At 47.0% G+C, this 24,438-nt stretch overlaps 2 protein-coding genes across 5 annotated transcripts in view; one reads left to right on the forward strand and one right to left on the reverse strand.

Annotated features, from left to right (window-relative positions):
- The window catches only part of DCK (deoxycytidine kinase), an 11,291-nt gene extending 9,846 nt beyond the window's left edge, over window positions 1–1,445 (forward strand). Inside the window, exon 7 of the mRNA XM_078613361.1 lies at window positions 1,076–1,445. Coding sequence (XP_078469487.1) covers window positions 1,076–1,102 — 27 coding nt within the window. The 3' untranslated portion in view covers window positions 1,103–1,445. The remainder of the gene's footprint in view (window positions 1–1,075) is intronic.
- Window positions 913–22,759, reverse strand: SLC25A16 (solute carrier family 25 member 16). 4 transcript variants are annotated; one of them, XM_078613357.1, is made up of 12 exons: window positions 22,595–22,759; window positions 22,059–22,190; window positions 20,112–20,339; window positions 19,024–19,116; window positions 17,827–17,960; window positions 15,053–15,116; window positions 13,881–14,002; window positions 13,335–13,401; window positions 11,280–11,442; window positions 10,601–10,669; window positions 9,407–9,545; window positions 913–6,117 (listed from the first exon to the last, which is right to left on the reverse strand). In XM_078613357.1, the coding sequence occupies exons 3-12, from the start codon at window positions 20,242–20,244 to the stop codon at window positions 6,082–6,084; spliced, it is 1,020 nt and encodes a 339-aa protein (XP_078469483.1). In that variant the 5' UTR covers window positions 20,245–20,339; window positions 22,059–22,190; window positions 22,595–22,759; the 3' UTR covers window positions 913–6,081. The 4 variants fall into 4 exon arrangements, with proteins under 4 accessions (XP_078469483.1, XP_078469486.1, XP_078469484.1 ...); XM_078613360.1 differs by having other exon boundaries at window positions 913–5,284; window positions 6,059–6,114; window positions 22,059–22,759; XM_078613358.1 differs by having other exon boundaries at window positions 913–5,284; window positions 6,059–6,117; window positions 22,059–22,759.
- Window positions 22,760–24,438: the final 1,679 nt, after the last annotated feature.

A 24,438-nucleotide genomic window follows, 5' to 3' on the forward strand; every position in this document is an offset into this window, starting at 1 on the left:
ACGTTAGTGCATTATCCGTTCTTTTTCCCTTAAAATCGATAGTCCCATATAAGTGTTAACACTTTTTGAAGCACCCTGTATATTACCGTTACTGGGTGGATAAAAGAACCGTTTTTTTTCTTCGGTTCTTTTTAAGTCCTTATTTAAACTACGAGCCCTTCCGAAACATCCATCGTATTCAGGAACACCAATAGCTATGCTGAACGGTGGCAGTCGGAAGGGGTTAAACTGCCCACGAATGTTCTGCAGTCGCATGCAAAGCGAGGCATATCGCTTGCACGTTATTTCTACGGAGAAAGCCACACACATGTCAGGGGGTAATGCTCCAGAGGACCGCATAGAAATTCGGTCCCTTTGTGCTGCCCTGATCTGGCCGCCTCGCAACCCAAACTTCGTAACTTGATTTCCTGAAGTCTCTTCGATCCAAGTATTAACCAAGTTCAACCTTGCCGAGCTTCCAAAATCTTGGCGAAACTGGGCATGTTCAGGATTCATTTTCTTGGTTCTTTCGGTAAAGTCACGTAGAAGGGAAGTAATAATATAATAAAAATAAAACTAATAAAATAATATAATAATATTTTATTATGTTTTATTTTTATTATTTTATTACTTCCCTAATAAAATAATATAATAATATTTTATTATGTTTTATTTTTATTATTTTATTACTTCCCTTCTACAAGACTTTACCGAAAGAACCAAGAAGATGAATCCCTGCAGTCACGAAAGCTTTAAATCGAAAAATGTTCAGGATTGTTTGTGGTCAGTCTGAATGCAAAACCCCTCCTCGACTATGTCGCTCAAATAATGACGTTTTTGTAGCTTAGATCAAACTAGGCTGCCCTGTGGGTTACACTTTTTTCTTACTGTAGCGAGCGGAAACATGCTTAAAAAACACGCAACAACGTGCACTCGAATGTCAGGGAATATCATTTAATTTTGTACGATTGGCTTACGCGTACTAAGATTTGAGCACTGTAATCCCGGCGCGTGTACAAAAACAACTAGCGTAAAACAGGGTAATAGCTGTTGAATTAACTTCCAATTCTCCCCCCCCCCTATTTTCACGTAACAGGTGAAATCTTTCCTGAACGACATCTGACCACAACGCAGCTGCTGCAAGATTCATCTGGAAAGGCCGCTATATGGGCACATGTGCTGCTGCCTCATAAGTCTTGAATTTCAATATTTAATAGTACTCAACTTGTGGAGTTTTGCAATACATCATTTCTGCATGCGTTTGGCCAAATTCTTGTGGTCCATTGCAATTCAAGGTACAAAGTTGACACCTAAAATGAAATGCTTTTTATTTCCCTTTTGGTCGAGATGTTTGAATTAAGTGGCTGAAAGTGGGCCCCGAAAGGTGCAACCGGTTATTTTAAATGTAAAAACAAAAATCTTTTATCGTATATTTTTTATCAAATAAACTAATTATAATAACTTTACACAATGGAAGGCTGAGTTTCTGCTTTGTTTTAAGACGGCTTGTGATTTAATCTTGTTGGCTCTATGTAATAAAACTGACTTGTGCAATGAATTAAAACAATCCAGTTACCTGATGTCAACTAAAATATACACAGCAAGTTAAGGTTTTAAAAAGACAAGCATACAATTCTAGATTTGAAGTTTTCGTGACTGCAAGGGTCCATACTCTTTGTTTTTTTTGGTAAAGTCACGTAGGTAAAAAATAAATTAAATCACGTTTCGGAGGCAACACAAGCTTCCGTCTTCAGGTGGCATCGTCACAGCAAAACTTGATTCAGTAATTTTGCTGTGACTGTGCCACCTGAAGACAGAAGCTTGTGTTGCCTCCAAAACGTCGTGATTTAATTTTATTTTTTCCCTACGTGACTTTACCGAAAAACACTATAAAAGCATACAAACCTATCATGCAACCATTTGACTTAACATATTAATTTGTTCATGCAAACAAAAACCCAATAGTTCTGCCAAACTATTCAAAGCTTTAACAGATAATTTCTGAATATTTATAGTGGAGAAATGCAATGAGCTATAAAGTTCTTTCACACATGTCCAGTTGGGGTGGATAACAATGATAGTCCTGGTGACCAATGGACACCCACCTCTTACATGTTTACCAAATAAACTTTTTCAAATACAAACTAATAAATGATTTGCCACACCTGTCTGAACTGCTAAATAACATTCCACTAAATTATGATTTAAAGCTTTCGTGACTGCAGGGATTCATATTCTTGGTTATTTCGGTAAAGTCATGCGTTGCAGTCGAAACGTGAATTTTTATTGATTTATATTATTTTATTATTTCCCTTCTACATAACTTTACCAAAAGAACCAAGAATAACATTCCACTAAATGTTTTAAGTACGAATTAAGAGGTGTGTGTCCATGTTCCTTGGGCCTTAACTGTTTTCAGGTATCTTAGGTGTGTACATTTTTAAATCCTTTATATTAAGTTCGCATGCTTGCTTGCTTGCTTATGACCGTGCAAATCTTTCGGTCGTTTTTTAACCCACTTCCCGTGATCCAAACGAGCTGACATTTTCCACACAGACTCGTTGTGCCAGACAATGTTCGTGAAAAAAAATTCCCAAAATTGTACATTTAGGCAAAAAAAAAATATTTTACATATATTCAAATATAACTCATTCTTGGCTTTGGCTGAACGTCAGTGTAAGCCCAGAGCGTAACCCCTCCACAGGCCGTGGCGGAGTAGCGCAGTTGGTAGCGCCCTCGCTTCCCATGCCAAAGGTCGCGGGATCGATCCCCGCGTCCTCCACAGGCGAATATATTTTTAAATCCTTTACATTAAGTTCGCTGCCACGCATATAAAGGATTTATAGTGAAAAACTTTGTTTTTACGGGTTATACTTATTCTCACGTCAAGAGCGACAATTAAAACAACATTTACGTGTGTTCTATGTGCTCGTGGTCATTTTGCTTCGACTTACATCACGTGCCGTAATCGGCATGCACATTGGCTTTATAGTTGAAACACTCAATGCAGGGAATAGCAATTTCCTGCAAAGTAAATTAATTTCCCTTGTGCCGAGATTTTTGCTTTAATAGTGGCCCACTTGCGCTTGTGAACTGGACCCTGGTCTGCTCTGATCCTTCCTATAAAGTGAATGCTTAGCCTCTACTTTTTCTTGAAATAACATGGGTGGATATACTGTCCTGCATCAAACAAGGAATTTTAGACACCCTTAATATGGGGTTGGGAAAAAATCACTCCCAAAGCTTCATACATTGAACACAGTGCAAAGTAATGCCACGATTCTACCTGTAATTTCCACGCTGCAAGGAAACATCACATGCTGGGCTAGACTAAAACTTTATTTTACCCGGGAAGGCCCACAGCTCTTGAAGTGACCTGGCCACTATCAATCGCTCAAGTGGCTTAATGTAAAAATGTATAGCAGCCAAATACTTAACTATCGTGACTGCAGGAAACTCCAAACACACAGGCGTCGGGATTGAACCCACGACCTGCATACCAGGCAAGGTAACATCTTGCCACCGTAGGGAAGATCTTATCTAGCACTGCACACCTCCAGATTAAGGAATATTTTTACAAAATAAAAATTTCCCGATACCTCATTATACGCTGCATCGTTGACCACGAAAAATATCGCAATCTGTAAATGGGTGCATTTTGGAATATGGAAATTAGATTTCCATATATTTATGACTTCTCTACTTGGGATATCCAGGAAAGCCTGAAGGTGCCCTGAGTTGAAGAAAGTGCGACTACGTTTTGTTAATAAAATAGATGTAGGAGCATCCCATCTCTGAAACTGCCATAGACTGTCAGGGACACATTGAATGGTTAGGTATGTAAAGATTTACAGGGGTTGAATTTCAATTAAATAAAAAATCTACTTGTGGTGCATGTTAAAAAAACTTGTGGCTAAACAGTTTGTATTTGACCAACCACAACCCACGGTTTTTCACAACCTGATTCGGGAAAAACATTGATTCTTACACAATGAAATGCATGTATCACGAGTGATAAGAATCAACCACTGGCAAATGAAAAAAAGTTCAACCCAAATTAGACTTGATTCTTGCACACAATTCAATGCATTAATCGCGAGCATTAAGAATCGACGGTCATTGTTTTGATATGAACGTTACAGTAGAAATGTATGAGGAAATTCAAACGATCAATTTTGCAATTTATCAATCTTACTTTTCTGTGGCGTGCAGGGCAAAGCCAATTGCACTGCACTGCTTACACTTATCCTTGCAGCGCTTACACTTATCCTGCAGCCTGCACCCTGCACCGACCAGTGTGATGACGTATAATTAAATAACTCCCCACAAACCACGTGGCATGGGAAGGCCCTCGCTCAGTAGTCGATAGCTAAAAGGGCAGTGCACGTACATTTGTACAATTTACTTTTGATAACGAGTAAAGCAAGACTAGACATTCATCCTCTCGCGATACTGCCCAGTGCAATTCATTCCTCCCCTGAATTAAATTCCAGTACCTGAGGAAATGTACAACTTAAGTGTCAATGACCACACATTGCATCATTTCTTCACAGCCCACCATAATTACCGCTACTCCCTCCACCAAACTCACTTTATTGAATACAGAACAAGAGTCAACAGAATCTATTATCTCGAGGCAACACTTTTGTCATAAATTAATTTGTGAGACCAAAATTATTGTTTTAGAATTATTTTAAACTGGTGGGTCATTACACATTGGCCAAATGTAGAACCTCGTGCTCAAATGGAAGCGCCAAGTGAAATATTTGGACTGGTCTGCGGACTAACGCTGGGTTTTCACGACTCCTTGGGAAGGATTTGCGGCTCGGTTTGTGAACCGGGCTAGCGGCCTCAACAGGCCGCAAATACCGAGCTTCCACGGACCGCCAACTCGAGACTCGACTCAAGCTGAAAAACGATTTGAGTTGATGAATACAAAAAAGTGGCGTCTCCGTGACTTTCCGAGTTACTTGAGTTGTTGGGCAGGTCCTTCCCAGAAGTACTTGAAAATAAAAGGTCACGGGACCATGGTTGCTGAAATAATGAAACGTTCCTGCCTCCTGCAAAGCACAACAGTTGTTGTTTTTGTTGTTGATGTAGGCCAGCTCAATGAAGTGAAATTGGCCTGAAGATAATTCAGACTCCGGCCTGAAATGGAAGCCAAATCTGAAGTTGAAACGTGGTACAAGTGGGGGATCAGTTCTGGGAAAGCTTGCCGCACACGTTTTCTCTCGGTCATGATGTCATGTGGCCTACAGGGAAACGGGAGTGGTCATGATGTTGCTTGCTTAGTTCAACTTCAAGGCTGCGTAAAAAAACACAGACGAAAATTACAAAAAAAATAAGACGAGCTTAGCGTAGCATCATCTAACCGAAACATTTTTACGATTATTTCCCTTTGATCTCGGAGGGTATGTAGGGGGTGGTGTCGAGTGCACGATGTCATAGGGCTCAGATTGTAGACTTTAGTCAGACCCGGGCCAAGCTGCCAATCGTGAAATGCCCCTGGGCCATTCCTGGGCCACTGAGAAGCCACTTACCAAATGGCCGAGAAAACAGAACTCGCTGTGGTACCCAGCAAGTGTGCGTGTGTGCATGCAATCAATCGTTGGGCATTTGAAAACGAAATACTTGCGAAAAAAATGACAAAAATTAAGCAACTGATGACATTTACTAAGCTGCCGTTTGCAAGTCTACGTTAAGTAATGAAATTAAAATCGCATTGTGTGAAATGCGACAGAATTAAATAGTTTTACTGATATTGCTTTGATCTCTTTGGTTTTTAACACCTTCGCTGGGCGGTTCCACGCGACGCACATCCAATAAGTACCTTCTGCAGGTGTCGCAAACCGTATTTGTACCCGTAATGACAGCGAGGCCGTGAGAGATCGTGACGGCTTGCAATAGCCTTCATCCAGCAGTGCATCGATGATGGATGTCTGACGGTGACTGACGGCAAAGCCACAAGAGATTCCAATGGCTTTGGGAAGCCCTTCATCCGGCAGCGGATTGATCATGAATGACGGCGATGATTGACAGTGAAGCCATGAGAAGGTCCAATTGAGTGCATGAGCCTCACCCCTGAGTTTGACCTCGACACAATCAGCGCTTTTGCTTTGTTCCTTGCCCATAACCCTGCTGGAAACATCGTCACACTCAATGTCACACAACGATCATTCAAACAAGTCATCCGAGATTCACGAATACAAGCGTTCGCATTTTATAGGGCGCTCAAATGCCTTGGCATCACAAAGCACCTCACATCTCCATCTCGACCGGTGGTAGCTTTCACCTACGCGGCGCAAGGTGTTCGCAGCAACGGCCTGCAATTGGGTGTCGTCTGTCAGTAAGTGGACATGGGGGGATGTTGCAACGTGGTGGTTTTTCCACATTCAGTAATTTGCAGGTATTTTTTTACTTTTTCAAATGACAAAAAAAAAACAATTCTATTTGTCAAATTTGAAAAATTAGCAAGATACGATTTACTGGCAAGAATGGGCCACAAAACATGTTTGTGCAAAGCTTAACACTTTCAATGAAAAAGTAATAAATCTTCTTGGTTCTTTCGGTAAAGTCACGTAGAATGGAAATAATAAAATAACAAATAAAACATAATAAAATAATTCTCACGACGTTTCGGCCACAACGCAAGCACAGCCGTTCTCAGGTGAAGACCAGGTCTGTCGGGGAGACAGCGTCTTCATTCTACGTGACTTTACCGAAAGAACCAAGAAGATGAATCCCTGCAGTCACAAAAGCTTTAAATCAAAAAGTAATACATCGTTTTTTTTAATTCGTCAAAATGCACGAGTATACTGGCACACTGAGCAAAGCAACGATTTCCAAAAGACAATTCTTCTCTTTGAGAGCCACTAATCAGCGTTACGTGCTGCGTTGTACGCGTTGTTCTAGAGCCAGCGGGGCGGAGCGGCGGTGCCGTGGTTAGCGCCGCTGCGCTCCCAACCCGGCGATCCGAGTTCGATTCCCCCTAGCCACGGCAAGCATTCGTTGCGAGTGATCGGTGGAAACCGGTCTCAATCGGAATCAGAATATTTATTTATCCTGGAGGAAGTATGGTCGAATAACCGCCATGAATGACACTGGGGAGGGCCTTCATGCAGTCGTGGATTGAAAAAGGGGCTCCAAATTCTTTACCTGATTAGGACTCATCTTCTTGGTTCTTTCGGTAAAGTCACGTAGAATGGAAGTCATAAAATAATAAAAATAAAACATAATAAAATAATTCTCACGACGTTTCGGCCACAACGCAAGCAGCCGTCCTCAGGTGGAGAACAGGTCTGTCTCCTCGACAGACCTGTTCTCCTCCTGAGGACGGATACTTGCGTTGTGGCCGAAACGTCGTGAGAATTATTTTATTATGTTTTATTTTTAGTATTTTATTATTTCCATTCTACGTGACTTTACCGAAAGAACCAAGAAGATGAATCCCTGCAGTCACGAAAGCTTTAAATCGAAATTTAACTGATTAGGACTGTCTGTGATTTTATGGAATCCACCATATGCCAGTTATTTCAACTCAAGACTTAATTTTCTCCGTCCTTAGTGCATAAAAATTAAATAACTTAAAAGAACCGATACATTCCTATCCTGTTCGCAAATAGGATATGTTGTTTCGGATGGCTACAAAGTCAGTAGAGGGCAGTGCAGCCACTGCAAGTTTTCTACCGTACCTTCATGCTCAGACATCTCAGCCTTCCCTGCCTTTGCCAACACGTAATAACCCAAGTGTGGTGAAGTATGGTCAATCAATTACCAAGATGACCCACACAGTATGGGGGGGGGGGGGGGGCTTGTCTAGCAATGGATTCATAAAAGGGCTGTACTTGTACATCATAATTATCTGTTCTACAACATTTTCCATCTATTCAATCGAATAAACAACACTTGGTTGAACCATCATGTGAATTTGGCAACCCGGCTACCTACATAGCCATCAATTACGAAATTCGACATTGGGTCCAAATGTATATTCAGACATAGCTGTACTCTGTGTACAGAACGGTGATAGTTATGATGCATTCCGGGCTGTGTGAGAATGGTGACAAGAGGCGGCTGATTTTGCGATGCAGCAAACGCCATCAAAACGCAAGGGCTGATGGCAATCATGGTCGCACACGCGGTACGATTTGCAGTGGCAGATCACCCCACGCAAGCGACACGAAGCAGCAAACTGGAGTTCTCGGCAAGTCACAAAAACAGCAGCGACGTCCGATTCATTTGAGGGCCGCGCGGCAATCTCAAGAGCGCACAGCTGCGATGGGCGGTAAGGCATAGAGATAATTTGTTCGAACAAATGCACTGGACAGAGATTGAAAAGGCGTTCACTTTGGGTTGCCGTGATATCGTTCTTTGGCTCTACGATATTACGTTTTCAGGATGTGAAAATTATCACGACATCAGTTTTGCAAAACGGTGGCGTTGTATTTCGCAAATTTTATCATCCTGCTTTTGTGCTTTGATGTACGCCAAGTACCATTTCACGACAACCCTTAGTCGTCACCTGAAGCAGCAAGTTCAAGATTCTAGTGGAAACGATCACATGACCAATACAAGTGAAATAGGTGACAATGCAAATATATAACAAAAAAAATTATCACTTCAGAACTTTTTCTTCAGAAAGATAAGTACAATCATCATGGAGTCGCTGAGAATTGGGTTGGGCTGAATTAATTCTTGGAATGTAAAAAAATTCTAGAAATTACCACCATTTGTTTTTAATATCAACAAAATCTCTTCCAATTATCTCACTTTGTATTGGCCATATAAATAGGTACCACTAACGCGATGCCACTTCAAGCGATTCCGACAAGTGAAATACACAGCACAGGCCCACTGACTAATTTAAGGCAGGGTACGTCATGGAAGCCTTTGAACAGAACGCTCGGAATGGACTTAAATCTCAGTGTCGTCAGATCTCAGAAGCCAAGCAACCTTGAGCCTGGACGGTGCTTCGATGGGTAACCACCTTTGCATAAAAATCCAGTTGTTCAACTATTATTCTCCGTTTACGTTCTCTCCACCTTCGCCAGCCCCGCACCGACCAGCATGGTGAAGTGTGGTCAAACAACACGCAATCCAACCCGTGCAGCGTCAGGCGGGGCAGGTGGGGGGGTGGTGGGGGGAGAGGCCCTCATCCAGCAGTGGATCGACAAAAAGGCGGGCGGCCGTTTCACGCGGGTTACGCATTCGGAACGGACGGCCGGGCGAGGGCTCTCACTCGTACCCAAATCGTACCAAACGACGCGTACGGGGGCGCACGCCGTAGTAACACGCCGTAGTAACACGCCGCTAACACTGTTGTAACACGAACATGCCGTGCGGGCCTCCCCGTGCCGTTCTGTCACGTGGCGATTTTTGTTTTTTTGCGATGGTAGTTGGCGGCCGGCTCTCAGTTGAGGTGCAGCACCTGACGCATGAACTCGTAGGTGGTGAAGGCGACGGCTTGCGAGGGCACGCAGCGCACGTAGTTGAGCGAGAGGCCGCGGTAGAGGCCGCGCCGCACGCCGTACTGCTTGTACACGTTGGTCAGAGTCTGCCACATGGAGCTACGGAGGGCGGCGGTGGGGAGGGAGGGGGGGCAGAGACCAGGGGAAGGAGCGGGAGGTGACTTCAAGTCAGTAGCAAGATGGAATTATCCTTTCCCGTTCCGGTGACGTACGTGTACATCATAAAAACTAAAATAGAATCACTTTTATCGGTACCGATTCTCCCACAAGGCTATGCAGGAGGGCGTGTGGCAAAGTTTGGCGCCAGCTGTCAGAGTGCGATCGGGTCACTACGGTTCTCTCCAGCGAGTGCAATGTCTTTGAAAGCGACGGCGTTACGCCTCTCTAAATCAAATTAACGCCGTGCCGCTTGCTCATTCCGAGATTTATAGGTGAACGGGACACCCCACCCTGCGACTTGTAGACGTCTCGCAACGGGAAAGGGTTAGAACAGGGGTAGCCCTGCTACGGCAAGCTGCAAAGGCAGGATAGCCACCATTTAAATAAAAAAGTTAAAACAAACAACGGCAGCCTCCTTGCACTCTAGCGTACGTGGCGCGCGAAATTGCGTGTTGGGCGCACTGTGATACAAAAAAATTAACCCGTAAAAACAAATTTTTTCACTATAAATCCTTTATATGCGTGGCATCGGTTTTATTTTATTATATTCGTGTTCAATGGGCCACAACCCAGCCCACATTGGTCTTTGAAACGGGCGGCTAGAGTCCTCTCGTCCTCTGGCTTGAGATGGCTGCCACCTATGGGTCAGATGATTGCCTGCCACCATTAAGCAATTGGTAATTAAATATAATATTTTTTTTCCTAAAAAGTGTAACATTTTTGAAAAAAATTTCCACGAAATTGTCACGCACAACGAGTCTGTGTGCAAAATGTCAGCTCGATTGGATCACGGGAAGTGGGTTAAAAAACGACCGAAAGATTTGCACGGTCGTAAGCGCGCAAGCAAGCAAGCAAGTGAACTTAATATAAAGGATTGAAAAAAACCATCGATCGACTCGTGCAGCGGGCTCACACGATGGGTTGTGCGCGTTCGTTAGCGTGACCGCCGTTACACTCGCGACGCGATTCAGGAGGGGGAGGAAGGCGCCGCTCACCCAAAGTTCTCCGAGTTGGGCAGGATGCCCGCGAGCTGCATCCGCCGGCGTGCGACGTCCAGCGGGTACCTGCCAACGACCGGCGCACGACCGTCGTCACAAAAGGGAGCGAGGATCGCCGCACCCCAAACACGCAGCTCACGGCGACGCCTCCTGGCTCCGGTTTGAGGAGGCTACCAGACCCTGCTCCGGGTTTTCCAGTCTCAGGCGATGGACAGCATGCGGGTGGGTTCAGACTCTATGCGAGTCTGGGTCTGTCTATACGTTTACATGTCTCTATGTGAGTCTATGTGTCTCTCTATAAGTTTATGTATCTATGTTGAACTTTGTGAATTTACCGAAAGAACCAAGAAGATGAATCCCTGCAGTCACGAAAGCTTTAAATCGAAATGTTGAACTTTGTGAGGCTGTGTCTCTATGCGAATCTATGGGTCTCTTTACGTTTACACGTCTCTATGCGAGTCTACGTGTCTATCTATAAGTTCTTGTATGTTGAGCTTCTTTCACACTGGATGTAGATGCAGCGGAAGCACAACCAACAAAGTTAACACGTCTCGAACGAGCGTCTACGAGTCTCTACGCGAGCCTGTGGGTCTCCACACGGGACAAGACCCAGGCAGGCTCCCTGGCTGTAACGAATCCTCCGCCACGCGACGCTCGCGACGGCCGCTCGGCTCACGAGATGGTCTGTGCGATGGCGCCCGCCGTCCCGCCGAAGAGCAGGTTGATGGGCGTGCGCAGCACAAGCACGTCGGGATTGTCGGCCGACGGGCGTCCGAGCAGCGCGGGCGCCCGGGTGAGCCCCACGCTCTTCAGCGTGCTGAACGTGAAGAATGAGAAGCCTGCACACGGGGAGGAAGGCGGGCGCGAGGTCGAGTGGGTCGACGTGCGGTTAGGGGGAGGCGTTTACAAGGCTGAACGATAAAGCTCACTGACATATTATATAGCTCTTCTTCAGAAGCGACCTGGCCACAAATGGTAGCTCAACAAAGTGGGTTATCACGTGGAAATTGATAGCAGCCAAATACTCAAATGTGGAGGGAAAAACCGGGGGACCCGGAGAAAAATCCACGTGACTACGGGGACAGAGAACACGCAAACTCCAAATGTACTGGCGTCAGGGTCGGGATCGAACCCACGGCCTCCTGTATACCAGGCGAGGTAGTTAACAGCTCGCCGGTACATCTCACCGACGCTTTCCACCCCTCTGCCGGATCCCGCAGCTGCCACACAGGAGACACGCTGCGGCCTCCCGGGTCTGCTCCCGACAGCCTCCCACCGTCTGCTCTTGGTCTTCCCCCCTTGGTAGCTGAACCTTGGTTGCGTTGTCCCAAAATAATGCGAAAAACCGGGGTGCCTGCCGACCGAGTTGTAAAGAGACCCACGCAGTGACGGGAGCAAGCGAGTATGGTGCTTAAAAACAGAAAAAACACGGCGCGATTGCCAGGCCGAAAATGTTCCGCCCCCACCCCCGCAACCTAGGACCCGATGAGTTTGGCTAAGGTGGTATAAGTGATCGTTGGTGGACCGCACGAAATACTTGATGAGCTATTGTGGTGGATTGAGTATAATATTAAAAACAAAGCAGATATCAAAAAAATAGCCAGGTAAAAAATAACAGAAACAACACTGAGTTCCATCAGTCTATCGGCCTCCTGGACCAATGCATTCCAGCAGGTTTTTTTTTAGGTAGTAAAACTGTGGATTTGTTTTAATTAAGTACATACGATCACATCTTTGCATGTACGTATGCTTGCAGAGATGGACTGATTTACATACTTTCACCAACCCGCACTTACCAGCGTGGTTGAAGTATGGTCAAAAAGCCCCTCCGACCCGCACGGCACGAGGAGGCCCTCATCCAGCAGCGGGTTAACAAAACATCTGTACACGTACACCCATAATGGATGTATTATACTGGTAGGAACCTCTTGGTTACACCAGCCCACAGGGCATTATTGTGTCCGTCGTGCAGGGAGGGGCTGGGTGGGGAGGGAGGGGCTGGGTAGGGAGGGGAGGGTGAGGTGGGGAGGGGCTGGGTGGGGCTGGGTAGGGAGGGGAGGGTGGGGAGGGGCTGGGTGGGGAGGGGCTGGGTGGGGTGGGTGGGGCTGGGTGGGGAGGGGCTGGTCTCCCCGTGGTGCCCTTATAAAACTCAACGTTTAACCTACTCACGCCGGCTTGTGCCCGCCCTCACAGTCGGGCATATTTGCGGAATACACCACGCCGCCGTTGACCCTGGCCATTGACCGAGCAACCCAACGTTCCTACCAGCTCCCTCCGCAGCAGGAATGTGTTGTATGCACGCTGCACGTGTGTGTGTGTTATTGGGGTCACCACGGCGCCTGTGCCAGGCCAGGTGCACTTTGAGACCACGTGAAGTGTCGGAAGGCTCACTGACAGGAGGTCACGGGACAGATCCAGGTGCCGTGGGTTGACTGACTGAGAGGACTAGCAGATGCGCCAGCTGTGCCCCCGACTGTGCCAACTTGCTGTATTTTATCTGCCCGGCTTGTTGTTGTGAGCGTCGCTCCTCTGCCCTCCATTGTTGTTGAAGGGCGACTGCCTCCAACTGACCAGCAGCGTCCTTCACGAGCCTCCTCCACTGAGTGGCGAATGGCGGGCGTTGTTGTTATTATTGGGGTGCATCCTCCTTGAAACTGCAGGCACAATCCTCTCCCGGAGGGAACCGTGTACTGCCATCTCACGGACGGGTGTGCGTGTGGGGACTCCTCACCGGCGTATGGAGCCATGCCGATGATGGTTGGCACCAGTCCATGGTAAAACCCTCGGACGCCACCCTCCTGCGCACAAAGACAAACATCCCACCCTCCTCCGGTAAAGCCTCAACAGACTGTGGGGAGCTGTTAACGGACTTCACAGAACCTATAAAGGTCGGCACGGGACGTGAAGGGGGGGTGTGGTGAGCACCACGCTCGGCCACCTTTGTCTCCCCAGTGCTGACACGCTGCACAAGCTACTTATTCTTTGGTTCTTTCGGTAAAGTCACGTAGGTGAAAATAAAAATAAGAATTAAAAAAAAAGTTATTTCTATTTTTTTTTCCCCTACTTGACTTTACCGAAAGAACCGAAGAGTATGGATCCCTGCAGTCACGAAAACTACAAATCTAGAACAAGCTACTTATTTAAGGCTGAGTTGGCGTAGGCATGGCCCAGGAGCAGTTTGGATCATCGCAACCAATGGTAGCAGTGGCTGTACAAACTCACACAGGGTTGGAGGAGGGGGCGGCGGCCTTCATCCAACAGTGGATTGATCACGCACCTTCTTATAGATGACGCTGAACGCGTGTAGAATACCCCGGTAGCCGTGATCTCCCTTCACCTGGTACGCGAGCCGGGCCCTGACCATGTCGAGTGGGTACGTGAAGATTACCGCTGTGATGCCTGGTGCACACACACAGACAGATACGTAGAGTCGTACACACAGACTCACAATAACGCCCGCCATTCGCCACTAAGTGGCGGTGACGTCACCGCTCGCACGCACGTAGAGTGGGGGTGGGTGGCCAACACCACGCCCGGCCGCCTTTGTCTCCCTAGCGGCGATGTTTACGCATCGCTCCAGGTACTCATTTGAGGCTGAGTCGACCTAGGGGAGGCCCAGGACCGGTTCAGATAATCGTCACTGATGTTGGCCGTGAGCGGGAATTGAACCCGGGTCGCCAGGTTTGTAGCGCAGCGCGCTAACCGCTACACCACCGCTCCCCACACACATAGTCACACACACACACACAGTCGCACATGCAGACTCGCGTATATCAGTCAGACACAGAGACTCCCCAGCCATGGCCAGACACTGAACGAGTCGTCGGGTTCGTATATCAGTCAGACACAGAGACTCCCCAGCCATGGCCAGACATTGAACGAGTCGTCGGGTTCGTAGCGCGGCACGTTGACCACTACCCCACCCACACAAGCGCAGTCAGTGTAGGGAAGGTAAGTGCTGCCTACCAGGCAGCTTTCACAAACTAGTCAATTCAAACTTGTTGCAACAGAAATATATTGGCAAGTATACTGATGAGGGCCTGTGGTCAACAGCAAAAATGTGGAGTGAGTAGCTCGTGCACAGCGCTACAAATCCAGAAACCCGAGTAACGATTCCCGACCAAGCCTATCATCAGTTCGAGCTTATTTTGGTTAAGCCCGGAGAGAACTCAGGCGAGCAGGACGGTCTCAATCGCGAGAGTGACCCGGCTGTGAAGAGCGATAACCGAAAAGTGCTCCTGGCCACGCGACACTCCACCAACCGGCACTGACCGGCGTGGCGGAGCTTGCGGTCAAAACGAGCCCCACGACCGGAACGGCGTGGGGAAGGCCTTCGTTTAGCGGAAGACCGACAAGCGGGCTGTAAATGTTGTTGCCAAGTTTACTCCGCCGTGTGCGCTGTGCAGAGGTTCGAAGTGTGCATCGCTTGTTTGCGTACGAGGGTCTTACCAGCCATGGAGCCAGCCAGCAGCCTGTGCACATGGCCCGTAATGCCCATTTGCTTGCTCAGAACCTGCCGGCGATACAAAGACAAAGGACCCCCCCATACAGCATTAACAGACTTTTGGGGCAAGTTTCAGTTAGCGAGCGCCTATGAAGGCCGGCGCAGCGCACGACAAGGTGGGTGGCCAGAACCATGCCCGGCCGCCTTCGTCTCCCCAGTGGCGATGTTTAACACATCACACTTGGCACTCATTTGAGGCCGAGTAGGCTAAGGGGAGACCTAAGATTGGTTCGGATTTACAGCGATACACACACGTACGAGCACACACACAGAGACACAGCATCATCGTCAGAGAACACTGCGCAACATTATACCAGGGGCAGGCTGGAACCCACAGCCCACAGGGCCAACTAAGGCCCGCGACTTAACTTCACACAACCCATGGCCACACGAAGCCTGCCACTGAGAAAACCGCCGACAAATAACATTCAACTCTCTCTGAAAAGTTTTCCAGATGTACCGCGTGCGACGATCAATCGTGGAGCGAAACGTCGGACACCGTACCAAACACCACGCGAGCTTCGCTTCAGTGTTGGGATGATCGTGACGCACGACACGCGGCACAACGGGAGGGCATATGGTGCGCTAATTGGGTTCTGGAGGAGAACATTCACAATGCGTTGTCCACCAAAGGTAAATTTAAAAAGTTCTAATTCGGCCCTCAAACACATTCTTGCGGAGGGAGCTGGTAGGAACGTTGGGTTGCTCGGTCAATGGCCAGGGTCAACGGCAGCGTGGTGTATTCCGCAAATATGGCCGACTGTGAGGGTGGGCACAAGCCGGCGTGAGTAGGTTAAACGTTTAAGGGCACCACGGGGTGAACAGCCCCTCCCCACCCAGCCCCACCCCCCACCCAGCCCCACCCTCCCCAACCAGCCCCTCCCCACCCTCCCCTCTCCACCCAGCCCCACCCCTCCCATTTTTGGATGCACGACGGACAGACACAATAATCCCCTGTGGGCTGGTGTAACCAGGAGGTTCCTACCAGTAGAAGGATAGGTTTCCCCACTCCCTCCTGCTTACTAATGATATAAATCTCATGAAGCAAAACAATTGCATTAGGCACTTAATGATGCTTTAAGTGATGCCTCTGGAGAGACTCCTTATCTTAGCTCGAAGCTCTTAAGACCTAATTGATCTGTGTCCTCAGTTGAACGTCCATCGCATCGTTGGTATCAGTCTATCAGCACCCGGGTTTTCAACGAGGATGTCAATGGTGGCTACGGGGCCTGTACTATGCAGCAAAAATCCACTGTTGTACTGTGCTTCCGTGCTCCCCGTCTCCACCAACCCGCACTGACCCGCGGGGGGGTAAAGTGCCATCACACAACCCCCGATGACCCATGCGGCAAGGTCGGGGATGGCCCTCACTCAGCAGTGGAGTGACTAAAAAAAAGGGCTGCGCGCGTGTACAACATTTCTCATGGTCTTGAGTGGGACACATGGGCTCGTCAATCCACCTGTCCAGAACTTTGAGTTGTGTCCTCCCCCAGTGGCGGGTTTTCTCAAGGCACTCAAGTTTACTCCCGCAAGCAAATAAAAGAGGTGCCCAAACATCGCAAGGCAGAACTCTCCTCAAAGGGTCCTGCAACTGTTAGGCAGGGAGCTAAATGAACCGGTGGTGCAGATGGCCAGGGATATGGGGGCAGCAGCAGATAAGTAGCGACCTCCCACCGAAACGGAGGTCGACCCGCGGGTTTCAAGAAAGGTGGAAAAACCGAAAGAACCAAAGAGTATGGATCCCTGCAGTCACGAAAACTTCAAATCTAGGTGGAAAAACTTGACTGTCGGTTTTGCCGCACACAAGTATGTATGTTGAACTTCTTTCGCAGCGTACGTATCCAACCGTGCTAATCGGAGGTGCGGGGGAAGAACAACAAACTAAACATAAAAAACAGTTAAAAAAAAATTTGTTTTCAATCTAGATTGAAAAGTGCACCGCTCTAGTGGCTTCCTAATATCGGAAGGAAGAGCGTTCCAGACGGCCGCAGAAGCGCATCTGAAAACACCGCGCGATGCGGTGACCACCGTCTTTGTTCGATGGCCATGTAATATCCAACGATAAATATAAATATCCCTGCGTGCGCGCGTGTCCTTGCGTCTTTCGTAACGTACTGCACAGTGACCGACAAGCTCTGCCGCCGGTGCCTTGCGAGGGTTGCTGCTGCCCGGAGCCAACCAGTTCAACCCTGATTGAAATTTAACTGGATTCCACCATCTATCCCGTAACCTTTTGGAGTCAATTCCGAAAACAATTATCAAGAAAAAATGTCACCACATTCTTCAATAACACTGCCTAAAAAATAAAATGTATTTTTTTTTTTTAAGGCCAAAACGTCATTGACTAGTGTGGTGAGGTTTTCTGTTTGCCAAAATCACCCGATGATGCTGGATGTAATTACCAGCGAAACGTCACAGTCAAATTGTAAACATTGTGGATTTACTCTCCAACACACAGGTGGGCTGAAGTAGTAACTAATTGGCACGTTCTGTTTACGTGACAAACCTTACCAATTGGCTGTGCCCGGTGGCGGTGGGTTAACGACACATTTATACTAACGCGACCCAACCCAAAAAACATTTATGATGTTATCTGTGCTTTATGCACCGCTGCTAACGCAGCAACAACAGCAGCAGCATCACCACATTATTTGTTTTACCACAAACATTCACAAACGTAACAGCACCAGATTGGACAATAAAGCCCTCGGTCGCTCACCCTCTTGTATTTTTCGAAGGCGGTGAACTGAATGGCCCCATAAGGGAAAATCCGGACCATCATGGCTCCATTACCCTTGTAGAGGCCGAGGAATCCCTCCTTCCTGGGAATCGCCATCAGTGTAGAGAACACACCTAGCACACGCACCACGCCACACGCCATGTCAATTCGCCCGTCCGTCATCGGCGCGCGAGTTGCTTGTGTGTGCCTCATGAATGGCGAGAAGGTTCATCCTCAATTATCCGCGGGCGGATTCTCCCAGTTGCGGATCAACTCGTGCTGATTTTGGCATCTTTTGTGTTTGTGTGAGTCGCTGGTCAAGTTACCAGAGCGGTTTCTGTACTACTGATACATGTATCTGAGGACAAACCCATTTTGGAAAACATTTACGGAATCCATGCATATGCATTATATTACTATCACAATCCACCATGACGGCAAGTATTGATTTTGTAAAACTGTTAGCGGCACTTTAAAAAAGTTACGGAAGCCAATTCCTCCATTAATTAATCAATAGACATTCCACTCGCACATGTAACTTAATATGGAAAGCAAATATGAACCCTGAAGCTGGCTCGACGCACGACTGCATTAATGTATGAACCTGCACTCGGGATGATGTGTGGAGTGTGTGGCGTGTGTGGAGTGTGTGGCATGTGTGGCGTGTGTGGAGTGTGTGGCGTGTGTGGAGTGTGTGGCGTGTATCTGTGTGGGGAGAGGTGGTGCAGTTTGTTGCACACCGTGTAATGAACCCAGCGAATAGAGTTTAATTCCCAGCCACTGATACCATCAATGACAATTCAATTCTGAATCTGTCCTCAATTTCCCCTTGGTCGACTTAGCATTAAAGGAGTGCCCCATGCGCTGTACTAACATCAACAGTGGGGAGACAAAGACGGCCATGTCAGCCACACCATCTGCTGCATTGTGTGAGCCTGCCAGGGTGCTTGCTCATGGCACCTGTCTGTACGGTCTCTGGATAATACACGCGGTGCATCTCCAGCTCATCTCAGTCAGTTAACTCATAACACCTGGGCCTGTCCCGTGACCTCCTGCTAGAGAGAGTCACTTCACGTAGCTTGAAAGTGCACCTAGCCTGGCGTAAGCACCACGGGGACATCACCATTAGTGGGGACTGGTGGCTGCTGTTGTTGTCGTTGTTGTTGCTGCTGTGGTGCGAGTGTTCTCTGGGCGTACCGAGGTGCTTGTAGTGGGGGTTGTAGGCTTGCAGGAGAATCTTCACGCGATCCAGGGGAGCGATGGTGGTCTTGGCGCAGCACCCGGCGATGCCTTTTGGGGGTCACAGTCAAAAACAGATCAACTTGGTCAATGCACGCACACCAACTCACATGCCCGCCAACCTTCCCAAGGTGCTGCTGCGTTACAGGAATGGTGTTGGCCATTTATACGCGAGTGGCCAACACATCCCAATGCTGAAAAAATTAACCGTAAATTACAGGACTCCATTGGAATTACAAAGAGCAACATCGCCTCCTGAAAAAAATTGTCCTGATACTCAAGCGAGGCTTTCCTGGGTAAATAAGCAGAATAAATAATAAATTAATAAAGAAACTTCGTGAAAATGTATTTACATCCCTTTGTCAATGACTGGAAAAAAGGGGTTCACCATGCCGTGTCGGACTCAACGGTTGGTTCACGATACGTCTCCATGATGGCCCATGTGGGTCGGTGGATGAGGGCAAAGCAACACAGGAATCTCGGGGTGCCGTCGAATTCAGAGCGCAGTGTGCTATCCACGTGCCACCATGATAACATTCAACAACATTCAGCCTCACCATGTCGTTGTAACCACACATGGCAGAAGCACACCGCACTGAAGCACGGTAATCCTGTGCCATGCCACACCGAAAACACATTGTACCACATTGAAACAACCACGCCACATCGTGCCACACAGTACCAAGCCACACCGAATCATGCCACACCGCATCGTACCCCATGCGACCACACCACGCCACATCATGCCACACGGCATCACGCCAAGTCGTGCCACACAGCACCAAGCTACACCACATAATGCCACACCACGCCACATCGTACCCCATGTGACCACGCCACACCGTGCCAGACAGCGCCACACCACGCCACATCGTGCTAAAATAGCACCACGCCACATCGTACGCCATGCGACCACGCCACACCGTGCCAGACAGCACCACGCCACACCACACAACATCGTGCCAAAACAGCCCAACGCCACACCACGCCCCACCGCCAAACCACACTTGCGCCGAACCACAGTAACAACCACGCCGAGCTCCCACCTCCGGCCAGGAAGTTTCGCATCCACCGCGAGGAGTTGGTGTGCTGTGGGGCTCCGCGGTCCAGGCGGGGCGCCGGCCGCGTGGGGGCCACACCGTCCACCGGGGCCACGGGGGTGGCATGCCGCTCGGCCATGCGGTCACCGCTTGCAGGGTCCACGCACGACGAGAGGCGAGCGCACGGGGGGTGTGTGGGGTGGGGAATGGAGGGGGGGCGCAAGTGCACGGCCACTGGGAAGAGACAAAAAGTGGAGCAAGAAAAGTCAAAGAGTTACCATCGTAATCAGCGGCGGCGACGGCACAAGACAATGACTTGTGCTGCCGCTGCTGCTGCTTATGATGCTGAAATCAAGATTCTAGATTTGAAGCTTTCGTGACTGCAAGGATTCATATTCTCAGGTTTTTTTCGGTAAAGTCACGTAGGTAAAAAATTAAAATTAATAAAAGTCAATTAAAAATAAAATAAAAATCACGTTTCGTGATTTTTATTTTACTTTTATTAATTTTAATTTTTTACCTACGTGACTTTACCGAAAAAACCTAAGAATATGAAATCAAGATGTTGATGATTTAATGGGTGAAAATCCGTGAATGAGTATTGAGGCTGCTGATTGTGATGGACAGCAGGGGGTAGGTGTTGCTGCTGATGATGATGGCGAGATGTTAACTATCTCGCCCGATATACAGGAGGTCGTGGATTCGATGCCAACCCCGATGCCTGTACATTTGGAATTTGAGTGTCTCTCTCCCCGTGGTCGCATAGATTTTTCTCCGGGTCCTCTGCTTTTTATTTCCATATTTATAAACATGCCTTTAGAGTATTTGGCTGCTACAAATGTACAAATGACAAGCTATCATCTGTTGAGCTATCATTTGTGGCCAGGTCGCTTCTAAAAAAGAGCTCCATCGCTCTCAGCGGGTCTTACCTTGGTGAAATAAAAACAGATAGTTAAATAAATTTCGATTTAAAGCTTTCGTGACTGCAGGGATTCATCTTCTTGGTTCTTTCGGTAAAGTCACGTACAAGGGAAGTAATAAAATAATAAAAATAAAACATATTAAAATAATTCTCACGACGTTTCGGCCACAACGCAAGTAGCCGTCCTCAGGTGAAAACCAGGTCTGTCGGAAAGACAGCGTCTGAATGTATATTTATCCCCATTCAGACGCTGTCGCCTCGACAAACCTGGTTTTCACCTGAGGACGGCTACTTGCGTTGTGGCCGAAACGTCGTGAGAATTATTTTAATATGTTTTATTTTTATTATTTTATTACTTCCCTTCTACGTGACTTTAACGAAAGAACCAAGAAGAGATAGTTAAATAGTTAAGTTAGATGCTGCTCCTGCTGAGAAGGATGACGCTGCTAATCGCGACGAAGTTATTCATTCAGCAAAGAATAGACATTGCCTCGCTGTGATAACGATGGTGCCTCGACTGGTAATGATGATGACATTGAGATCATGTTCACGATAACTGGACAAGGATGTTGAACAGCAGTGGAGAATGAATGACGATGATGTTGCTGCTGCTTATGGCGATGGAAACGGCATTACCCATCAGTGGATCGATAACTGTTCGAGATGTTGCTGCCTAGGCTCAGGAATACGATGCTGGAATGCAAATGCTGTCGATGAGCAGCAAAGGATGAGATGATTATTATTCTGATGATGATGGAACATTGGTGGACAGATGATGATGATTATACTGATGAAAGCGGTGGACAAATGTTGCTGCTGATGGTGATGATGTTTATGCTGCTGATGATTATGCTGCTGCTGATTATGCTGATGATTATGCTGCTGATTCTGCTGCCGATTCTGCTGCTGCTGATTATGCTGCTGATGATTCTGCTGCTGATGATTATGCTGCTGCTGATTATGCTGCTGATGATTATGCTGATTCTGCTGCTGATTATGCTGATTCTGCTGATGATGATGACCACGCTTACCTGATCTCTCAAAACGAGGTTGACGATGGGTAATGATGAACTCAAATCCACCACCACCACCTTCGCCTCTTCAACAACAAAGTCGTCACCCTCTCAAAGACCCTTCGATCAATCAGCGAGTGCCCGATACGCCTGCGTGGAACGCCACGCTGATTGTAATCAAGGCAAAAACATTATTGTTGTTCTCATATAAATAATACGATTACTATATATTCGAACCTTATCGTTTACCGTATCCGTTTAGGCCGAAGGATCGATCCCGCGTTAAGATAAAGTAGTCTGACGTCTGTATAATAATCGTAACCATCAATTACGCTTATCGCTTTACAAGAACGTTATTTAAAATAAATAAATTAACAATCAAATTGTACACCGAGGAACCCCGATACAACAGCCTGAGGTCATAACGTGTTAAAATATTTTTTTAAATACGATATAAATTAGGGCCTTGCGTCAATCGGGGTTCAAGTGCGAGCTTCACGCACGCACGCACGTTCGTTCGCTCTACGATAACGCAACCAAGCGATTAAACCTGCCGATTATTATTGTTGTTGTTGTTAGATGTCCACGTTGTTGTTGTCGTTGTTGTTGTTGCTGCTGCCTTCTGCTTCGAGGCTGCGGGACCGCGAGCAGCACCACGCTGCGTGTGCGATGAAAGGTCACGGGGGAGCCGGACGTTGCATTTGGTAGACTCGATAAGACCCCTCCCCCCTCGTGCTGCTTGTGTGCACTGGGAAATGCAATCGTTTTACTTTATATCGCAATCAATCCTTGTGCTTGCTTGTGATAAATAATAATGCAAAAGCTATCAGCTGTTTTCAGGTCCATACGGCGCTACAGCCGTTTCAATCCGGGCAATTTTATTTTGTTGTCTTGTGTTTACACGCCTTTTGGCGTCATCTGGTCCAACACCAATGGAGACTAGGCTCTAAGAAAAGCTGTCTCAGGTGTGGACCAATCAACTTCAAGGACAGTGCATGTCATTATCAGAGTTGTTTCTTTTTGTTTGCATTTTGACTGCTTGTGTTGTGGTTATTGCAAACATGATCCCTTGTATAAAGGTGTCCGTTTTGTACCAGTTGAAAGGGTAAACAACCTATTACTTTATTTGTGTTTCTCCCTAGTGATGGGACTTTGTAAGTATGTGTCTGTGTCTCCGATTAGCACGGTTGGCTACGTACGAAAGTTCAACAAACATCCATCCATCTGAGAACAGGTTTTCCCCTTTTTCTGTCAACAAAACAGGTGTGTTTAGATGTTAAAACACCAAACTGAAACATTTTACAAGGAATCATGTCTGCATTAACCACAATACTTGTGGTCAGAATGCAATCCAAAAACATACTCTGATTGTCTGATAATTTATGCATTGTCAAAAGGCGTCCTCTGGTCTAACACCAATTGAGACGAGGCTCAAAAGAAAACTGTCTCTGGTGTGGACCAATCAGTTTCAAAGACAATGCATATATTATCAAAGTATGTTTTTTTTGTTTGCATTCTGACCACAAGCATTGTGGTTAAAAGGTTTCGTGACTGCAGGGATTCATATTCTTGGCTCTTTCGGTAACGTCACGTAGAAGGGAACTAATAAAATAATAAAAATATTCAACAATAAAATTCTCACGACGTTTCGACTGCAACACAAGCAATCATCATCAGGTGTGAAATCCACAGCAATAAAATAAAAAAAGTGCATTTCACACCTGATGATGATTGCTTGTGTTGCAGTCGAAACGTATTGTGAGAATTTTATTGTTTGATATTTTTATTATTTTATTATTTCCCTTCTACGTGACTTTACCGAAAGAACCAAGAATATCTTGACACCAGTTTTGTTGCCAGAAAAAAAGGGGAAAACCCTATTCTCATATGTTGGTACTGGCAAAGGAGGTCCCATGATACATCCATCTCTCGGGGGGTCTCTCTGTATCCACAATGAGCCTCTGGGTTTACTGGAGACATCACAGCAGCGGGTATCTTGGCTTGAGCATCGGGTTTACGAATTCGCTCCGTAGTTTGGATTGCATTGGCCACAGTCCCACCACGGTGCCTTGCGTCTTTTAATTCCCCATTCACGAAGGAGCTATGGTGCAATAATAGGGTTTTCCCCCTTTTTTCTGGCAACAAAACTGAAACCTTTTTACAAGGATTCATATCTGCATTAACCACAATACTTGCAGTGAAATGCATTTGACAATACTTGCAGTCAAATGCATTTGACTGCAAGTATTGTGTTTAATGCAGACATGAATCCTTGTAAAAAGGTTTCAGTTTTGTTGCCAGAAAAAAGGGGAAAACCCCTATTATTATGTTTTGGTACTGGAAAAGGAGGTCTAATGATGATATAGATGGCTATGGTGCAAAGTCGGCCTGCTGGTGA

The sequence above is a fragment of the Lampetra planeri genome, chromosome 41 (genome assembly GCF_965212315.1).
Source record: "Lampetra planeri chromosome 41, kcLamPlan1.2.h2, whole genome shotgun sequence".
NCBI lineage: Eukaryota > Metazoa > Chordata > Hyperoartia > Petromyzontiformes > Petromyzontidae > Lampetra > Lampetra planeri.